At 33.2% G+C, this 22,315-nt stretch overlaps 2 protein-coding genes and 1 pseudogene across 3 annotated transcripts; 1 reads left to right on the forward strand and 2 right to left on the reverse strand.

The window, feature by feature from the left end:
• Positions 1-235: 235 nt before the first annotated feature.
• LOC120163089 (probable disease resistance protein At1g61310) lies at positions 236-3,519 on the reverse strand. Of its 2 annotated transcripts, XR_005519627.1 has the most exons (3): positions 3,425-3,519; positions 722-3,321; positions 236-364 (listed from the first exon to the last, which is right to left on the reverse strand). XR_005519627.1 is itself a non-coding variant. In XM_039173101.1 (2 exons), the coding sequence occupies exon 2, from the start codon at positions 3,239-3,241 to the stop codon at positions 2,588-2,590; it is 654 nt and encodes a 217-aa protein (XP_039029032.1). In that variant the 5' UTR covers positions 3,242-3,321; positions 3,425-3,519; the 3' UTR covers positions 2,344-2,587. The 2 variants fall into 2 exon arrangements, 1 of the variants encoding a protein (XP_039029032.1); XM_039173101.1 differs by lacking the exon at positions 236-364 and having other exon boundaries at positions 2,344-3,321.
• LOC120163120 (disease resistance protein At4g27190-like) lies at positions 2,152-2,573 on the reverse strand. Its single transcript, XM_039173127.1, has 2 exons — positions 2,278-2,573; positions 2,152-2,224 (listed from the first exon to the last, which is right to left on the reverse strand). The coding sequence occupies exons 1-2, from the start codon at positions 2,571-2,573 to the stop codon at positions 2,152-2,154; spliced, it is 369 nt and encodes a 122-aa protein (XP_039029058.1).
• Positions 3,520-19,326: 15,807 nt separating the features above from the next.
• Positions 19,327-20,269, forward strand: LOC120163121 (annotated as a pseudogene).
• The last annotated feature ends 2,046 nt before the right edge of the window (positions 20,270-22,315 follow it).

The following is a 22,315-nucleotide window of genomic DNA, read 5'->3' on the forward strand; positions in this document are numbered from 1 at the left end:
GGATATTCGCCAAGGTGGAGATTGTTATGTATGGCTCATAAAAAGTCTCGTTGTGGGGTTACGAATTATGTGGGTTGGGGGTGTGGGAGCGCAGCCCCCGCGGTACGGTACAGGGTTGATTTTGTAATTATGTACCAGGGTTTTCTATTATAAATAGAGATGTAACCTAGACCTAAAATATCATTGAATAAAAACTTCTAGCGCCGCATAGGCACCGAGGACGTAAGCACATTGCCGAACCTCGTAAAATTCTCGTGTTCTTTCGTTTTCTTTACCCGTTTTCGTCAACATCATCAATATGCCATATTTTCTCAATGTCGTAGATTGAGTTCAACTCCAACTCTTTCGAGGCAGGACACGAAATCTGCAAAGATATAAAACTCATGTTTCATATTCCATCATGAATAATTCTTTCTTAATTAATAATTAGGATTCAAAAATATACTTTTTTTTAAAGAAAATCATTAATTCTTTTTGAATATTATATAAAGATAATAAAAGATATAATAAAAAAACTCTTATAATAATATTTTATAATTCTTTTAAAATTTGGTTTTTCCCATAAAATTTTCAACTGAAATGACGCCACTTGACTCATAATAATAGTGTAGATATAAATAAATATATACTCTTTTATCTAATTTAAAGGGAAAAATGAAAATACATCAAAATAAAAAAGAAAAATTGATGGATGCCATAATTAATAGATGAATAGAAATACCTTTTTATCAAAAAGCCATGTGACGGATTGAAATGTGTTTTGTATATACCACGGGCCATTGAATTCATTCAGAGTATCCAACTTGATGCGTAATTTATCAAATTTCAGAGTGTCATTCTCTCTAATCTCTTCCTTTTCAACAATTAATGCTATCATATTGGAGATTCTCGACTTTTATGAATCTTAACAGCTCAAAAGATTCAGCATTTAGATCGTAAAGCCTTTCCACAACATCTTTCCTCATATGCAGATATAGACTTTCAATTTTCAGGACAACAATTTATAAATGCCTTCAACCAAATCAATACTTTTATTAATCTCCAGCTTCAACATTCTTGGTGTCTTCATCTCTCTGTCAAAATAAGAATCCCACTTCTCATATCCAATTGAAATCTTGAACCTTTCCATCTTTCCGAGAAACAAGTTATCCTTCGGTATAGCTTCCACATCAGGAATATGTACTTCCAAAGTTGCTAGACGAGGCAAATGATGCAACTCCATAAGACTAGCTTTGCTTCTTGGATTCTCAATTCCCTCAATCTCCCATCCATCAAAGCTATCATATAGGTATAATTCTTCTAATTTGGATAACTTAGATAACACATTTGGTGGTATTACTTTAAGATGGTAACAATCACTCAAGTCTAGCAATTATAGCTTTGTCAACTGTCCAATCTCCACCGGTAACATTTCTATTCCAGAGTAACGAAGGTCAAGGATTTCCAAATTTTCCAACTCTCCAAAGATGACTATATCTTTCAGACCACAATCTATCAAACGCAATGTACAGAGAGTTTTCAAGAAACCAAGGGAGGAAGGCAAAGTTGTAAAATTTGTTCCATCAAATTCCAAGACATTGAGTCTTTGCATTCCCTTAAAAAAGTTGTTGGGAACTTCCACAAAGCCATGCATGAAGAAAAATGTAAGGTTTGGACATTCCAACTCATCCGGAAGCTGACTAACCTTAGCATATTTTAAGCTAACAAGATGCGAGTTTCTCATTGTATCCTTCCACTCTTCAAATACATCTTCCTTTCCTAAAGCAAGCCAACGACGTTCCCTAGAAGCAATTGCAATGGCAACATCGCGGACAACATCATGCATATCAAAGCTTTCAGATGTAGAACCAGCAAGTAACAGGGAAGAGTCTCTGAGCTCGTTAACCAGTGTCAACACTCTGTTGCGCACTTTTTCCATCGTGTCAAGGCCATGAAATAAACCCAGGCCCCTACAATATTTCAGTAAGTCTTCGATGGCAGCATCATGATCCATTATACTGCAGAGCAAGAAAGTGTATTTAAGTTCCTCCCTTTCCAAATATCTGTAGCTCATCTCTATGGCTGAATATGCTTCAGCTGTTATGCCTTCGGAGTTTATTTCAGAGGGTTTTAGCTGGCTCCAGAGCATCCTTCCATTCATATAAATTCTCTTTATGTTTCAAAGCCTTTGCAACTGTTGTAATAGCGAGTGGCAGTCCTGCACATTTTTGGGCGACTTCCATTGCTGTAGATTGCAAGTCAGATCTTTCAGCAATAGGACCAGCCACGTCCTTAAACAGGTTCCATGCTTCATCTTCTTTCAGCACATCAATTGGAAGGCTTTTTTGAGAACCCATCGACTTCAATACAACGAGCTTTCTCGAAGTTATTAAGATCTTGCATCCCTTGTGTTGGTCTGCTGAAGGAATTCCGAGTGCCCTGATATCCAGGAACTTCCAAATATCATCCAAAATAACAAGAACCCTGTTCTCTTTCCCTAGTCTTTCACGAAGTCGAGCGACTCTCACATCTGTGCTGTTCTCGCTGATTGTCATGCCTAGCTTCTCAGCAATCTCCTCCTGGATCTTCCGCATGTCTGGTGTTTGCTTTATTGTAACCAATACCACTTCACTAAAAAGCTGTCCTGGTTGGCTTTTCCAGCGACCTCTTTGACGAGGGTGGTTTTACCCACACCCCCCATACCGTACATTCCGATTATGCTGACTCTATCATCTTCCAATGCACTCATGACCTCATCAAAAGCACCCCTTCTTGATTCGAAGGCCTCGTACTCTTCAACAAGTCTGATAGTGTCTATCGCTTCAATTGCAGGAAGGTGGGAAACTCCATCAAAGTTTTCCTTTTGGATCAAGAGTTGAGCTATAGCTTCGGCCTCCTTGTCCGCTTTCTTGCTAAGTTGGTAACTGGACTTGAAATCAGCGCGAAATCCAGCAAAACACCTCTTCATCGCTTTCTCTTCATCCTTTTGCAATTGTGCTGCAGCATCCTCGGAGATCTTCTCATTCACCGCTTCCAACCAACTTTGAACATTCTCAAAAATCACCTCCCCCTTCCTGTTAGCCGCTTCAACAGATTGTTGCACCCTTTCTCTTGCATCCTTTAGGTCTTGAACTTTTCTCCGGAGGTTCTGAAACTTGCTCCTGGGCTTGAATAAGTAACTAAGTTGTCGTGCAGTGGGCTCGACAGAGTACTCAACAGCTTTGCCAGCAAGAGATCCCACAAAGGCAAAAAGACAGTCCATTTTTTCCCTTGAAAATTTGCTAAGAAGCAGAACAAACTATAGAACGACGGGGGAGTAAATCCTTAGCAACAGAACAGTCGCTGCAGAGAAAACAACAACATATTGGATAATGAAATGCGTACTTGAAACAGTTGAGTAAATACGATAATCAAAGATGAAAACAGTGTGTTAAACAAAGCATACCTCCTCTTGTGGATATCCAAAGCAAGTGAGTAATGAGCTTTAGAGTTTTATTTCTTCGTATTCCAACTTTGAGAGAGAGAAAAGAAGACACAGGGAGAAACAACCAAGTTGGAAAATAATGGTGGACAGATGTGCAAGTTAATTATTTAAACTATGTTATTTGTTCATGCCTGCATAGTGCATACTTTTGTTTTCTTTCTCGACAAAAGCATCTTTGACTACATCTGAGTTTGGAGATTTAAATCCAAATAATTTATCTCTACAAATTTTTTTTTTCAAGTGGGACAAAAGCATGCATAATCTATACTTTTCTTCCTTATATTTACTTGTTTCTCAACAAAATCATCATTGATTCAGATCCTGCATAAACGGCACCCAAATTGGACTGAACCATTTGTTAGGATGTTGTTCTAGTCAAGTTGCAAGTTGGCAATCACAAGTTGGTCGCTCAATTGTTTAATACATTGAACTCAAGAGGAGACGATTGGATCGAGGGGCGGGTGGGGCTGTTATCTCCTGAAAATTTTAAATTTTTCATATAATTTAATTATTTTTTTATATTTTCCATTAATAATCTAATTTCGTATTTCATTTTATAATTCCATACCTTAAATTTATATTATAAATTATTAAATATAAAATTTATTCCTAACATAAAATCTACATCTGTTATTGATTAGGTCCGATCATAACTTTGCGGACTGTTTTTGGGATGCTCATACGTTAGCTCAATAAGGTTTGACATAGGTTGATATAAAATAATAAAAGCAATATATATTATATGATAAGGTTTGTCGTCATCTATACCTTCATTTTATTATAAATTATTAAATATAAAATTTATCACTAACATAAAATCTATATCTGTTATTGATTAGGTCTGATTATAACTTTGCGGAGTGTTTTTGGGATGTTCATACGTTAGCTCGAGAAGGTTTGACATAGGTTGATATAAAACAATAAAAGCAGTATATATTATATGATAAGGTTTGTCGTCATCTATACCTTCATTTTATTATAACTTATTAAATATAAAATTTACCCCTAACATAAAATCTAAATCTATTATTGATTAGGTCCGATCATTATATTATGGAGTATTTTTGGATGCTCATACGTTAGCTCGAGAAGGTTTGATATAGGTTGATATAAAATAATAAAATCAGTATATATTATATGATAAAGTTTGTCGTCATCTATACCTTCATTTTATTATAAATTTGTAACAGCAAATATAATATCTTACCATGTGAATTTCCATATTTCTCTCATTTTCACATTATAATAATTTCCTTATAAATAAATGGATTCAAATTGATTACTCATTTTGTTCATAATCACAAGTCTAACTTAGGCCTAAAATTAAATAAAGTTCCCAAAATTATTTATTCTCCAATTGATCATGCATCATCACAATTATAGAATTATATCTTTTAAATCAAAGTCTATCAAACGCAATGTACAAAGAATTTTCACCTTAAAATAGTTCATATATGGATGGAAATTATTAGTTAATAAACGGTTAAAGCTCCAAAATAGAAGCTATTTACGTTGAGGGTCAAAATTCTCTATAAAAAATAAAGGTCAAATTGACAATTTAGTCAAACATAAGAGTCTTTTTACCCTAAAATGAAATGTTATGGGCCAAAGTGCTCCAAAAACGAAGAATAAGGGTCATAATAACTATTTTAGTAAACATTTGAGGTAATTTGGACATTATGTCTTAATAAAAATAAGTTGAACTTTTTAAAATATCCTAGTTATGTATAAAAGTTACAATTAGCTATACCATTAGCAAACCCTTTGTTAAAAAACACTCGCTGCAGAAGAAAACAACATATTGAATAACGAAATTCGTATTTGAAACAGTGGAATACATATGATAATCAAAGATGAAAATAATGGAAGAAGTGAGTTAAACAAAGCATAACTATTCCTTTGGATATCCAAAGCAAGAGATTAACAAAATGCGTACTTGAAACTGTGGAGTAATATGATAATAGTTTGATTTGTTCAAGTTAAATGATAGTTAAGGACAAGCACTAATCCACTAGCACAATACAGAATTAACCCACAACAAAAACAAAATATACCATACAGAAACAAACTATACCTCCATACCATGGTCATATGCTTCTACCACCATACTCTAAACATATCTGATTTCTTTCTTCCACCTTTTTTCAGCCATATCATTACAATTCCGAGCAACAAAAACAAAACGGATACACTCAATTTGACAAGCAAACTTATAAAAATTAATAAAAAATTTATAAAAAATCCATGGCCTCTAACTTCAAATAGTGACCCATGACACTGCAACTTGCGAATTTGACTTCACTACAACACCATATCGATCATCTTGCCTAAGGGTGTAAACGAGCCGAGTCGAGCTCGAGTATTGCTGAGCTCGACTCGAACTCGAAAACTATATGAGCAAGATCGACTCGACTCGAAAACTCGCGAGCTAAAAGTTATCAAGCTCAGCTCGAACTCGAAATATATTATTGAAACTCGACTCGAACTCGAAAAGGCTTAAATTCAAAAAATATTAAGAGCTCAATTGAAGCTTGAGACTCAAACTCGACTGAAGCCCAATTTTAAACTCAATTCAAGCTCGATTTTAAACTCGATTCAAACTAGATTCAAGCTCGATTTTGAGCTTGATTCAAGCTCGATGGGTTTTAATTTCATTTACTGAAACCCTTCCACCTTTTATACACTGACTTTACCCCTTATTCCCCTAAAAACCACTGATGTGGGATATTAACTCCTCATCTTAGCTTATCTTACCTTCAAAGCAGGGCCACTCTTCATCCTCATCATCGGGCAGCCATAGATTTCTTCAAAAGAAGCCACACATTCACCTCCCCAAGATCTTTACTTTAGGCCCACTTCTCCATCGCCGTGAGCTCAAGCACTGGAAAACCGCATTACTTTCCCTTTGCTAACATCATCTTTCTATCTTCTTTTCTTCTTTAAATTTATAGAAATAGACTGCAAGATTTGTTCAATATTTTCGGTTCAATGTACTTTACTGTGGCCTTTCTGGGGATGGACAACATCTCATCTGTCCAACCATTTGTTGCCACAGAGAGGGTTGTTATGTACCGAGAAAGATTTGCAGGGATGTACTCTTATTGGGCTTATGCACTAGCACAAGTACGTTCTCTTATGCATCATAAGTTAAAATGAACTTTTTTATTTTCTCTATTTGAGCTAAGTTGCTAGTTTTCTGGGTTCTCGATAAAGTTTATAGTAAATAAGGAGGGTGTAAATATTCTGCAGGTGGCAGTTAAGGTACCCTATCTATTTATCCAAACTCTGTTGTTTGGAATGATCGCATATCCCATGATTGGCTATTATGGATCAGCATATAAGGTTTTTTGGTACTTCTATGCCATCTTCTGCACACAGCTCTACTTCACCTTCTTTGGAATGTTGTTTGTGTCATTGACACCGGAAGTCACAATAGATGGAGCTTTATCATCGTTCTTCTATCCATTGCTTAATCTTTTCTCCAACTTTCTTATGCCTAAACCGATAAGCTATTACTATTAGAAAGAATTTGGTATGATGAAAAGTGAATATGTTGAATTATACCTAGTATAAATGTGATGTAGTATTCACTTAGCTGGTTATGTTATTATTTATCTGCAGAAAATCCCAAAGTGGTGGCTCTGGTTGTATTATCTAATGCCTACATCTTGGACATTGAATTGTTTGCTCACTTCACAATATGGAGATGTAAACGATGATATTATGGTATTCAGTGAAATGAAGCCATGACAGTGGCCTCTGTGCTTGAAAACTATTTCGGGTTTCGCCATGACTGCTTACACATTACAGTTGTCGTTATGATTTTGTATCCCCTAATTTTTGCAACCCTTTTCCCATATTTTCTTGCACGTTTGAACTTTGAGAAAAGGTGAATAGGTTTGTCCCACAAGGATGAAAATACTGTGCATAAACGAATTGTGTTCCTTTTGTACTGAACTGGGTTTTGTTGTCTACTATTTGTTTGAGTTCTCACCATTCCATTGCTTGTTGTAGTTTATAGTCTTGAAGATGCTCTAATTTAATCAACCTTTCATTAATTAAGAAACTGATCCGAACTAAAACCAGAATCCATGGATCCAAATGTATGGCCAAACATTTCAGTTGATATGCATGGGTTTTGAGACATTTTATGGTGAAACAACCACTAGATTCAGACTTGTGGTTGAGACAAACGACTCATAAAATTTGGAATCGAATAGCCACCATCTACGATGGACCATTGTAGGATTTGTGAGCATTGTTAATTGATTAAGAAAATTTTAAACATATATTACTTTATAACTATCCCAAATTCTACTTACATTCTAAAACGCTTTAATTGTTTATAATTATATATATCATAATCCTATCATGTATTTACCTCGAATATTCATATGATTCAAACTCGTCATTTTTCATTAAAAAATTGGTGATTGTATGATATTGATGTTAACCTGTTGACTAGGGTATGATAAAATATGATCCCATCATTTTAGTTGTATTTGTACATCAAATCTCCGTTTACATTATGTCATCAAGTCAGTTCTTGAAATATTATGTTGGCGAGTCAGTGCTTGAAAGCAATGACAGTGTCGATAGTCATCATTAAGATATGATAAAATCATGTCTCAATCAGCAAGTTGTGTATATTTATTTTGCATGTTGATATGTTTATGTATAGGTATGCAAATGATTTATTTAAGAGTCACATAACATCATTTTGCATAATTTGTATGTTACCTTCATGTGCATAACTTAACCCCTATCACATAATCGGATTTAGGGTTTAGGGTTTAGGATTTAGGATTTAGGATTTAGGGTTTAGGGTTTAGGATTCATTACAAATATATTAATTAATCGACTTGGTACCTATTTATGAGGTAAGTACAATATAATATCATGATATTAAATGCATTACAATTTGGTTTCGTTATATTATAGAATTTTTAATATATTTTTAAAATTTTATAATTATCAATAATGTATTTTTAATATATTTTTAATAATGTAATTTTAAAAAATCTAAAATTATAATATAACATTTTTTCGAGCTGCTCACGAGCTTTTCGAGTTGAATATCAAGTAGCTCGTTTCGGCTCGTTAAGAACTCGAGTCGAGTCCATTCGATCCGAGTATTTATCGAGCCTTGATCGAGTCGATATCGAGTAGCTCGCGATCTGTCTCGTCTCATTTACAGCCCTAATCTTTCCCAATTCAATAAACATATCCAAAGCCATTTTCATGGCTAGCACTCCGGATATTATTATAGTATGCATGATACAAGGGGAAAGATCTTTTAATCACCATTTCTGTGAGACAATTTATAGTATGAATTTCATGATTGATACTCACTTAAGATTGGACAGGGCATAGAGATCCAAAGATGTCAAATTTGGAAATTCAAATATAATAACATCCCATTGAATGAATTGTAGAGAAAGTGATTGCATAGCACGACAAAATTCACCAAAACAATGGAAGAAAGGCATTTTAAGCCAACCACACCTTCCATCCTTTAAATTTTTGGTCAACACCTGTCTTTAACCCCTTAATTGTAGATAAGTCCTGAATTTAGTCCCTAAACTATAATTTAAGTAAATAAAAAACTTCAAAGATTAAAATTTGCTTCATTGCTCATAACCTTTGAAGGTAGCACAAGTTCAAACATCAAAAGTTTATTACAAATATTTAAGTAAATAAAGAAAGAATGGACAAAAGCAAATTCAAACAAGACAATGTTTTTCGTGAAAGTACAACAAAGCTTCATGGTGGATGCAATAACCTTTCCCTGATTCGCATTTGAATGCCCCGCTAGTCATCAAATGTCCATGCACCCGAATAAATTAAATTTTGGACCTTTCGCTTTAATGGTCCACAATTCTCAGTAGTGTGCCCCGAGCATCCTATGTGGTGGTAGCATATGATGTCAACGTAATAGCCTTCAGGATACGGTTTTTTTTTGCTTTAATTGAACTAGAGTCACAAGATTCTTCTCAACAAGATTTGGGAACAATTTCTTTTACACTTGTTTGTTATGCTGATGCTGATTGGGCTGCTTCAGTTGGAGATCGTCGCTCCACAACGGGATATTGTGTGTACCTTGCTGGAAATCTAATTACCTGGTACTCTAAGAAACAGTCTGTGGTGTCTCGTTCCACCTCGGAGGCTCAGATGCTGAATTAATATGGGTTGAGAGTGGAAATTGGTGTAGTTGTTCATGGAAAACCAATTGTATGGTGCGATAATACTTCGACAGTGTCTATGTCTGCTAACCCAACTCATCATGCTTGAATTAAACATGTTGAGATTGATTTACATTTTGTTCGAAAGGTTTCTTGGTGGCAAACTTGTTAATTTTCTTCTTTCTGCTGAATAAGTGGCTGGTTTGTTGACTAAGCCAATACCTCCTACTGTATATGCTTTTATGAGAGACAGACTTGGAGTAGCGGCTCTTGACAAATTGTTTTGAGGGAGTAAAGGAAGACGAAAACGGGAAGAATGATAGAGTATAGTATATGCTTATGCTGGGTAGTTGTGCCAAGCTGGCAGGTTATTACTAATCTGTTAGTTAAGCCAGGATAGGAGGTTAGCCTGTTTGTTGGTTGTAAATGAATTGTATAAATATGTGATAAGTGGGCCTTTTGAGGTTAAGTAATAATAATCAGATTATATTTCCTAAAACTCAACTAATCCTTTCTCTTTTAGTCAAAATCCCTAGAGTTTAGTTTACTTCTTCTCTTCAGCCTTTGTTGCTCAATTATAACCATCCATAACTGTGCATGATGGTATCTTTCACTCTTCACTTCTACCTTTTATTGATTTTGATGTTGATTTTGGTAGAGAAGACAATAGCGACAAGTGATGATAGCGATGGAGGGGAGTGGTTCAATGGGTGATATTATGTTCAGGTACAAACTCATGATTTTATGTTTGAGGAGTGACTTTATAAAATTTTAAGGGGAACGGATTTATAAAATTTTAGAGTCATGTACGACGGTCGGACAACGCCGAAAGGAGTCAGGGCGGCCGGCAGAGGAGAGAGGAGAGAACTCTCTCAACTTTTTTTCTTTAAATTCTGGTTTCAAATGAAAAAAAAGCAAATGTTGTATTTATAAAACGGGGGAAATTGCACTCAGGTCCCCCTAACTTACACTTGTTTTTATAAAATGATCATTGAAAGAAACATGTTTCATAATTTACCCATTTATGTTTGTGCTTTGAAATTTTTGGTATAATTTCTGTTTAGTCCCCTTACTTTGCTCATGTTTTTGCAAGTTAGTCACCTATAGGGACTGCTTTTGTGATTTACGAAATTTTAGTATCCCAATGTGCAATTACATGTGTACTGCTCCTTGTTCTCGTCTCACTGCAACTTGAATTCAGAATAACAAATAGATTGTTTTTGTTTTTGGCTCCAATGAATACCATTGTTCTGGTATGGGAGCTTAGTGTTAGTTGGATTGATGTTTGGTAATAAACTCGTTTTATTTGTTTTATTAATAATGACTTAAATAAAAACACTGTGGTTATGCAAAATGCTATATGATGTACTGATCATTATAAATGTTTCATGTCAACCTAACATTTCAAATTGGAAGCATTTACATGCAATACAAACGTTATATTAGTTCAAATGATTATCTTTAACTCACTCTTACAAATGTTGAGGAATACTTAGGGAGGTTACACTAATGTTTAACCATATTAATTATATTATTTTTTTAAACATTATGGAAACTTTATAGTTTTAGCAACAATTGTACTGTTTATATTATTAATTCAGTATTAATTTAATTTCAAGTTAACTAATAGTAAATGTTGGACAGTTTATTGGCAAAGTATTATTTGTAGTAGTGATGGTTAGAGTTTATCTTATTTTGTTTACAGACCTTGGTTCAAATCCAAATAAATTTTAAAATCGTGCTACAAAATTTATTTTTGAAAAAACAATGAAATTGCATTCCTATTTTAGTCATCGAACATGTCTTGTCCCAGTTTTCGTCCGAAACGCCTTATTTTAGCTTTTTATTTTGAATTTTTTGATATTTTTTAAAATAATTTTAAATCTTTCGGACCAATTTGTTTTCCAACTTATCGGACGTAAAAACTTATTTTCTTTGCATCAAATTATGTCTTTAATTATGTAGATTGTTTTAATATTTTTTTCAGATTTTTTTACAGTAATATATATTTACATTCTATATATTATATATGTTTTCAAAATTTTATATAAAAAGATAGTCCTCATATTGATGGATTTAGATTAAAATAAACAATAATTTGGAGTATATATTTGCGAGCATGTGTTTGCTCAATAACAGAAATACGAATTAAATATGCACTCATCTGGTTTCCTTAGCTTGTAAATCTTCTCAGCACTTCATATTGCGTCCTTAAGCTTCTCCTTAGCTTTAACATTGCTTGATCTTGATTTCAATCATAATCTAAATGAATACCGTTTACATAACATATACATTTCAAACCATATATTAGAATCTTACTAACATAGGCACACAAATAGAAAATAAATTCTTAAAAATCTTTCGATGCTCATTCGATACGAATTTCATATCACATCATCAATGTTGATCTTAATACTTCAAATTGACCAATAAATCCCTTTTTATCCAAATTCACCCAAACTTCACATAACATTTTTCAACTTTCCATTTTAACTACAATTTATGAATTCTAAAAGAATTCATATTAACTTTCCATTTTATTCCAAATAGTCCTTTGCTTTTTAGCTTCAATTCAAGTTTCAAACAACATATTTAAATTTCCAGCATCTAATTTTCAGCTCAATACCTCAACATCTCCACTATTACCACTTCAGTCACTAACTTTCTCAATATTTTCCATTTAGTACTCAAACTTTGCCAACTTTCCAAAATAATCAAATTTCACATTCTAACATCAAATTCAGTATTCTAACTTTCAATTCCATAATAGTACATGATCTTTCTAGCATTTGTACATAAGCCACATAATTTTCCATAATTTATGAATAGGTTCCCCAACTTTCATAAAATTACAAAATGACCCAAATAACTTTCTAAAGCTTGTAGAACCTTTCAAACATCATTTCTAAGCCTAGGGAAAATTTTCACAATTTCCCCCAATTAATTCCTTAGGGTCGAATATCATAGTGGTTAGGGTTCTTGGTTTTCACTTGATTCAAGCATGGATTCCACCTTTAAACAACATTTCAAGGCTTTTACAATCAAAGCCCTAACATAATTTAACCAAATCACAATTTTCTCAAAACCCTAGGTCATGGCTAAATGAAATTTCACCCAATTTCAAGTAGTTTTAATCATCATACAAGCTTTAGAATTAATCTCCAACATCAAAAACATAAAAATCTTTAATCAAATCCTAAAAAGCAACAAATCATTCATAAACCCTAATTTCCAAACTCATCATATAAGCATGATATCCATGTAATATTTATACCAAATGATAGAGAATTTCAAGGGGATTAATTCTCTATCTAATAGCTTAATCCAAAAATCAATAGAATAAGCTTACAAATAAAAAAAAAATTGCTTACCTTGTAGCTATGGTGGTGCACGTTTTGGGGCTGGATGAAACTGATTTTTTTTTTATTTTTCTTCAATTGAAACATAATACACTTGGCTTAATCTAATATAAATGAATTTCAAATTCATTGAATGTGAAATTATCATTTTACCCTTAATGAAACATAATAATTTCAACTTGCCATTTCATTATCATCCCTCTTAATATTAAAAAGTAAAATATGAACAAATAAAAATCTACTTTCCACCTTTGCCCTTGTAAATTTTCAAAAACTACAATTTAGTCACTAAATTTTCCAATTTCAACTAAATATGTAAAATCGACTTCAGTTTCATTGATCCACATTAAATTTCACTGTTATAAAATTTGAAAAATAATATTTCCAAACTTTATCTATCATCTTTCAAATTTTTGTAAAATTCTGGTTCGATCCGATTAGTCGACTCTCTTTCAAAACTACCTAACTTTTAAACTATTTATTTACGGGGTCGAAATACCTAACTTTTAAAAATTACTTATTTGGTTCCTGAACTTTTCTAACTTTCTACTTGGGTCGCTAATCTTTCAAAAATTATGTTTTGGTCACTAACCAAAATTTGGGGTATTACACTCCTTTTAAATACTGAGGCCTCAATTAGTTTCGCTGAGTTTTGATTTTGAGTTTTAAGTTTTAAAGAGATTTTGAGAAAATCAAAATTGATAGAGTGATATGGGATAATAAGACGAGTTTCTCAGTGTCTAGAGTGATCGAATAAGATGCCAAAAAATGACAATGTAGATGATAAGTTGTTAATGTGAGGCGGGATGAAACTTTAGAAGGTTTAAAATAGTTGAAATAGAAAAAAATAAAAAACGAAACGACTTCTATTTCAGAAAAAAAATGATCCACATTAAAAAAGCATGTCAATTCATCCTGATTTTTATGATTTGAATAATAAAGAAATAAAATAATTCAAAAAAATATTGATCAAATTGAATTATTTAAAATTTAGTGACAATAAATATAGTCAAAATTGAACGATAAAGAAATTTCCATAAGGGTGCGTTTGGTTCACGGAATATATATATATATATATATATATATATAAACAAGTAAAACTTTAATATTAAATTGTAAATATTTAAATAAAAATTTATAAAAATATTTTGATTATTACACTATCTAAGTTTAAAGAAATAATGCATTTATCATATAATTAATATAATTAGTATATCAAACTTATTATTTTAAATAATTTTCATACATATTTATTTATATAAAATATAATATAATATGAAAAATAATGTTATGATCTTGAGTGGACAAATATATTATTTTAATGTATAAAATCTATTTTTTAATAAATCAAAATTAAATATTATTTTAAATAATTTTATTTTATCATAACAATATTTTCACCTTATAAAATTATAAAATAATTAATATACTAAATATTAAAAATATAAAATAATTTTAACTACATAAATTTATCAATATTTTACTAAAATAAACTTTTTTATATTATTATTATTATTAAGTTTATAATTTTGAGTAAGGCACGAAAAATAAGAATTAAGAAGGATCTATATAAAAAACATTTATTATTTCAAGGGTATTTATGTTGAAAGTGATGAGAATTGTTCATTACCTAAGAGTTTGGAGGTAATGACATTCACACCATTTTAACCCAAAAATACTACTATTGGTAATTGTCAATACTCATTCTTCGTCCCATTCGATTTTATTATTATTATTATTATTATTGTTATTGTTATTATTATTTATGAATATTTTTATTTTTATTTTTATTTTTATTTTTCAGGTCCAATTACAACAGTCCAAGTTGGGCCCAATTACAAAAGGTCATCTGACCCAAACTGGAGCCCAACAACAATTCAAGACCCAGATCCAAAAAGCATCCCAAGCCCCGATCCGACCCGAGACCTATTTTGGAGATCAAGCCCGTTAGGGCTTTTCACCCTATCTCTCCAGTCTCCACTCATCTCAGTCGTCCGATTGAGTTGAAGATGGAGGGCCCAGATCAACCCTTATTAGGGTTTCCAAAATTATCAACCGTCGCCTATGAAGATAACTATCCGATCTGGACCCATCCAACGGTCCAAATCGAGCCCAGGCCACCGATTTCTCCACTAACCGAATTCCAGCTGGATCCACAAAGAAAACACAATGATATTAATAATTTTTACTTTCATCATTTTGTTTTAGAAAAAGTAAAAAGTAAAAAGAAAAAGGAAAAGGAAAAGGAAAAGGAAAAAGAAAAGCAAAAGTAAAAGTAAAAAAATAAGCAAAATGTAAATTGGGGCTATAAGAACTCGAAGTAAAAAAATGAAATAGGGTTCACACACACAGACTTCGAATTCAAAAAAAAAAAACAATAAAAAGTAGAGTATTTTTCGAGGTATCATGTTTTACTACAGTTTCAAATATACGAAATATTGGCTTTGCATGTAACGAAATAAACAAAACTTCAAAAAGAAAATGTTTGAAATTTACCTTTTTTATTTTATTTTCATATTTTTTATATATATATATATATATATATATATATATATATATTCTAATGAGAAAATAGAAAAAAGGTATAAACGCTTTGCATGTAAGAAATTTACCTGAGTCAAAGGGTCTTCACGGCGGTCAGAGTTCTAGGAGTCGAACGGTTATGGTTGTTTTAGGTTAGGTTAGGGATGTTTTAGGAGGTTTTAGCCCTAGATCTAAGCTTATGGATCTAGATCCGAGCGTTTAGGTGATTTTGGGAGAGTTTGATGATTCCAACCACTGTGTGCGGCGGCTGGTACGGTGGCCGACGTGATTCGTAGTGATCGACAGTGGGTCGACCGAAACTAGCTGGGAGAGATCTTTCTCTCCCTCTCCCCATTTTTTTAAGTTTGGTGAAAAATTAAAAAAAGAAAACATTGATATATATATAGAAATAATTTCAGGGTTAATTAGGTTATAAATCCCCCTTATTTTAGCCGTGTTTTACAAAAAGGTCACCTGTAGGGACTGAACATGCTATTTAGCCATTCTTATGTGTGCCTTAGTTTTTTTGGTCTAATATCAATTTAGTCCCTATAACTTTAGTGTGTTTTTGCATGTTAGTCTCTGTAGGGACTTTTTTTATAATTTAACCTTTTAATGCCTAATATTTATTTTTAGGGATATTCTCTGAAGTAGCCCCTGTATTTTTGCATGTTTGTATTTCGAACATCAAATATTTTTTATTTGTTTTAATTCAGACATATAATTTTAATTTATTTAGATTTAGTCCCATGTCTTAGTTATTTTTCATTCCTTGTAATTTTAGCATTTAATTTTGGAAATGTTTATTTTAGTCACTAGTCTGTTTTATTTTTTAAAAATTTGGCTTGATAGTTTGATTATATATGATTTAGTTCTACTTTTATTTTTATTTTAATTTTTGCATGTTGTTTGTATATTAGTTCATTTTAGTCCTAATTAATATCACATGATATCCTCATAAGCATTACTTGACTCGAATCGAAATAAATTGACTAAGGGTAATATTCGATCATTTTAATATTGTCGTAAAGTGACTGTCTTAACGTATTAGAAAGTTACTTTCGATAATTTTAAAATGAAAGTCTATCCCATTTAGTGACACGAATTGAATCAATTTCATTTCTAAAATTCGGGAATTGAGAAAAAGACAATGTTATTTTAATTAAATTCATCGAGAAAAGACTGTTAGATCGAACCTAAGGCCTTGTCTCGAGATATTTAAATAATTGAACATCCTTATTCTCATTAAATATCGGTAAAATAATTAATTAATCGTGTTTTCTTGATGTATGCTTTTTATTTGTTTTATTTTTGCAGGAAATAATTAAATATTATCATGTTTCATCTAAAAATTCAAAGAATATTATTCAGGGGATCTTAAATTAAATTAGACTCGAACTTGTAAACTTTATTGCAAAGACAATTAATTAATTGACTAGGTATCGATTTAGGGCGTTGTGGGGGTGCTAATCCTTCCCACACGTAACCGACTCCCGAACCCAAATTTTGATAACGTATACCATAAGTTTATCAGTTTAATTAAAATTAATATTTTATTAAAATGGAAAATTTATTTTCGAGTGCTCAATCACACCCTAATCAAAGATTGGAGTCTCAAACCACACTTTTAACATTAATTGACCCTTCAAAAAAATATTTTCGAAAGGAGATCCTTTTCCCCTCCGGAAAAAAACCATTTCGACAGTAATAATTTCTTACGATCTTTCCTATGAACCAAACGTGGGAATACAATTCCCGAAAAAATCATTCTCCTTAGTAATGATCTTTTCAGCGAACCAAACCACCGCTTAAGTTATTAGAGTTATGTATTGAATTGACCAAAGGGTCTCACTACTTCATTTCTATTCCATTCTTGATCTCTTTTATGTAATTAATTTCCTTTGGCCATCTTAGTTCATCTTCTAGGGTTTTTTGCTTACTCTCCAAGCTTCTATTGCTTATCGGTAACTAAATAAAAATTGTCCCAAAATGAATTACAAATAGTGATTACAAAGTAATACATTATTCAAACTTTAATAATTAATTATGTTATTTTCATGAAGTCGTCAACAAAAAGAGATAATAAATACATTGGAGATCAAATTAATTAATTCACTTGCATTACTTATTTATGTATTTAAAATACTTTAAACTTATTTATTTATATATATTAATAATTAATTTTATGTTAATTATAATGTTTGTAAAACATTAGTCAGAGAGTAAATATTCTTGTATGTAAAGTACCAGAGTGTATCATCAATACATGATGAGTATAAATGAAGTTAAAGCACTTGTTGTGCTATCTGATTAATATTGATTAATTCACTGAACTTAACTCTATGAGTAAATATTCTTGATTGATATCGATAATATGTGTGTAAAGTACACAAATGGTCCCCAATTATAGGATACTATTTTATTGAATCCCCTGACTATTAAAAGTTACAAAATGATCCCTTGACTATAGGACATTATTTTGTTGAGTCTTCCGGCTATTAAAAATTATAAAATGGTCACCTAACTATTTATATGTTTCAAACTCGTTCTTTTTCGTTAAATAATTGGTGGATGTCTAAGCTAGACGTTAACTTGTTGATTGTGATATATATGATAAACAATGGTCTCTGATTATTGGCCATTGTTTTATTGAGTTATCATGTTAACGTACAGCTCAAACAACCTTCAATTTTTTTAACAAAAAAAGACGAGTTTGGAAAATATGAATAATGGGGTGATCATTCTGTAACTTTTAATAGTCGGGTGACTCAACAAAACAATGCCATATAGTCATAGGACAATTTTATAACTTTTAAACTTAGATGGACTCAACACAACATCACTTCTATAGTCGAGGGACCATTTGTATATTTTACCCTCAATTTTATTTTAGGGTAAATTATGAGTTTAGTACCCAAATTATCAATTTTGGTCTATTTTAGTGCCTAAACTTTCATCCTTTCAAAACCATACCTAACTTTGAGTTTTTGTTTCATTTCAGTACTTTGTTGTTAAAAACTTAACGGATGGGTTCGTCATCGCCGCGTCTACAATCGTCGGCCATCGCATCTGTCGCCCGATGAAGCCCAAACTTTCTAACACACAACTTTTCGACTCGTGAATGTGATTCATGTCTCCATTTCACTAGAAAGAGCCTCAATATCCCTAAATCGACGCTAGAATCTTTAACTTCTTCATCCTTCAATCTCCGCCATCAATCGTCTGATGGGCCTAAAGTTGGACTATATTGATCGACCCATTATTCTTTAGTGGCTCACCGTTCAGATTTATCATCCGTCCACCGGATCTGTGCCCCCATCCGTTAAGCTTTTAACAACTAGGTAATAAAATAAAACAAAAACTAAATGTTTGGTATGATTCTGAAAAAATTGAAAGTTTAAACAGGTCAAAATTGATAGTTTAATTACTAAATGTGTAGTTTACCCTTTATTTTATCAATTATTGGATCGAACCAGTTCAAGTGAGTAGTGGAGTTAAGATCCACATGATTGATTAGTTAATGAAAAAAGAATGAGAGCGACGAAATTACAGAAGACAGATAAACGAAAGTTGAGCTTATTGATGAAAGTAAGGGTTAGTTACAAATTGGATACAAAGGGAGATATGAAATATTAATGGGCGTTAATTGAGCGTTGAGTGGTGTGTCTCATTTCATTTTCTCCTCTCATCTACTCTTTTTCTTCTTCCTTAAATCCCCTTCGCCTCTTCTTCTCTTACAAAAAAAAACACTAACCCCATTATTCACCTTCACACAATTAACACATTCTCTCTCTCAACAATGCCTCCCATCAAGCGCAGCTACCAATACCTCGTCAATCACATTTTTGCACTCATTCTTGTCCCTTTCGTGGTCGATGTTGTTGTCGAAGTTATTCGTTTAGATCCAAAGGAGAATGTTAATTTATGGGGTTCACTTCATTTTGATCTTGTTCAGGTTCTGTGTTCTTTATTGATCATCTTTGTCGTCATTGTTTACTTCATGTCCAAGATGAGAAGTATTTACCTTGTGGAGTACTTGTGTTAGAAGTCTCCGGTGACTTTTCAGGTTCCTTTTGCTACTTTCATGGAGCATTCAAGGTTGAACTTGAGGAATAACCCGAAGAGCATTGAATTTTAGATAAGGATTCTTGAAAGGTCTAGTCTTGGTGAGGAGACTTGTTTCCCTCTGTCAATTCATTATATTCCTCCGGCTTCGACGATGGAGACTACGAGAGGGGAGGTGGAGCTTGTTATATTCTCAGCTATGGATTCTTTGTTTGAAAAAACTGGGTTGAAACCCAAAGATATTGATATTCTGATCGTGAATGGTAGTCTATTTTCTCCGAACGCTATCTTTGTCCGCCATGGTGATCAACAAGTACAAGTTGAGGAGTAATATCAAGAGCTTTAATTTTTCGGGAATTGGGTGCAACATAGGGATAATTTCGATCGATTTATCTCGCGATCTTCTCCAAGTGCACCCAAATTCTAATGCGGTGGTTGTTAGCACTGATATCATTACTCTAAACTACTACAAAGGGAAGGAAAGAGCCATGCTTCTTCCTAACTGATTGTTCCGCATGGGTGGCACCACCATCCTCTTATCAAACCGTCATTCTGAGAGGTGGGGCGCCAAGTATCATCTTGTCCATATCGATCAAACACACAAAGGCACCGACGATAAGGTATACCGATGTGTGTTCAAAAAGGAAGACAAAGAAGGAAACATCAGGATATTGTGAAGATTTGAAATCCAACATCACAACTACCGACCCTTTAGTCTGAAGTGGTACCCTCTTCCGCTGCTCTGCTTCCCCAACTCTCTTTACTGCCTTTTCCCGACGAACTAACTCGACAAAAACTTTTGGTGGATTAGTGGCTAAATGGGTGAGGATGTCTAGTTAGAGACCCTCTCTGAACTTTCTACAACACTGATACTCTGAGGAATCCAACTCTGGGGCATATCTACTCAGCTAGAGAAATTATACTTCATATTTGAACACTGATTGTTTCCTTGACCTGACTGAGACTGATCTCTCATCACATCCATATGGGCCTCCCCAATATACTTCTGATGTAACTCCTCTAAGAACCAGTCCCGTCCCAAGTAAGTTGTTCAAGCTCTAATGACATATTCATTATCTCCTATCATTTTATCATGTCGCATTTCAATAGGGAGATAACGCACTTTAGCATACCTTTTGGAGTGAGATGCTGTTGACGAAGAGTCACCAGGGTTTCTCTTAACCACTGGTCGGCTACTACGGGATCATCATCGCCTGAACCAAAGGACTCGGTGGTCCAATACCTCCGAAACCTTTCTACTGATGTTTCCTGAGATGTTATAACTAGAGGAGCGGGCTGGGCTGGCTGCACAGGCGTTCTAGGAAGGCTCTAACTATATGGTCTAAGGTAGCAGTCATATTTCTAAAGAAGGTTTTCTCATCTACCCCCGTAGCTTCGAGCTCATCAAACTCTGGGTCGGGACAAACTCATCTCCTATATCACCTACTAAAGAAGCTCTACTTTTGTCACTACCCTCTCAACTACAATCTAGGCTCTCATCAATCTCTAGAATTTTGAAATTAAGAGGAAATGATGAATTACTACTATTACTGCAGATACAAAAGTATGATATAACTCTGTAGGGCATGTATACTCATAAACTCTTTTATAGACAATGGCCCGCAAGCCCTAGGAACGTCAAGCCTAACACTCTGATACCACTAAATGTAACACCCTAGACCAGTACGACACACAGTTGACCGATGTATGATGCTACACAAAACCACCGGAGTGGCTGACCAGCACCTTACTCTTTTCTTGTACTATAAAATGACCATTTCCATAAATAAAATATCAATGAAATAATATAATTTAAAACTTTATACTGGGGAGCTCCCAAAATAAATATCTATAATCAAAATATTACAGACTGTCTCTTAATAAAAATCTATGACTCAATTGATACAACAAGGTTTATAAAATATACATGCCCTTCAAAAACTTTTGAGACATACTCTGAATATGTACTGGGTCTGGACCTTAATCTATGTACTGCTCCTCGAACTTTCGATATATTGACTTGCCCGTAGAAAACAATTTGAGGTTGAGCTAACTAGCTCACTGCCAAACTGACAACTAAAACATACTAAAAGTTTGACACTTAAATGCTCAAGCTATCAAGTCTACTGCTATTTGGTTTATTGGTCTGTTCTGTTTTGCTTTAGAGAGTATACTCATATACTCACTCTCTATTCTATGGTAGACATCATGGTGCGACTGAGGGTTCTGTATCTCAGAGCTCACACACCCCTCTAGTTTACCAAGAATGTGACCCCTAGAATCTCTACATCGGATACCACACTCTCAACTAGACCAGTCCTTGAGTGTCGGACCTTGAACCCAAACTAGTCAGCTTAAAGTTCCTTGTGCACTCCCTAAGGATATCCAGACTGAATCTATACTTTCAACTCTGCTATCTCTTCAAAAGGAACTCGGGTGTCCTGGTCATTTTCCCGAGTATTCAAACAAGGATAGTTTTATTATACTCCTCGATGCTTGATGTTGCTCAGTACTCCTTACTTATACTCCTGACGTTTACCTACGTGTGAAAATCATCACACACTAAGTATATACTTAGTGAGGCAATCAACAGTAATAAATCGTGCAATACATAATTAATATACAACCATATGTCATAATCAATGTAGCATGATCACTTACCTATATTAACCATTTAATTACTATAGTAAACATGATAATGGTGTATTATAAAAAAATTTCAA

Source organism: Hibiscus syriacus, unplaced genomic scaffold (genome assembly GCF_006381635.1).
Source record: "Hibiscus syriacus cultivar Baekdansim isolate YM2019G1 unplaced genomic scaffold, ASM638163v2 tig00111427_pilon, whole genome shotgun sequence".
Lineage (NCBI taxonomy): Eukaryota > Viridiplantae > Streptophyta > Magnoliopsida > Malvales > Malvaceae > Hibiscus > Hibiscus syriacus.

What these genes read in the sequence shown, in the direction of transcription:
- LOC120163120 (XM_039173127.1), bottom strand. Translation starts at nt 2,573, where the DNA reads ATGCGGAAGATCCAGGAGGAGATTGCTGAGAAGCTAGGCATGACAATC. An exon ending in GAAGATGAAGCATGGAACCT is followed by an intron (nt 2,225 to 2,277) that starts GTTTAAGGACGT and finishes TGCAATCTACAG; the next exon opens with CAATGGAAGTCGCCCAAAAA.
- LOC120163089 (XM_039173101.1), bottom strand. Translation starts at nt 3,241, where the DNA reads ATGGACTGTCTTTTTGCCTTTGTGGGATCTCTTGCTGGCAAAGCTGTT.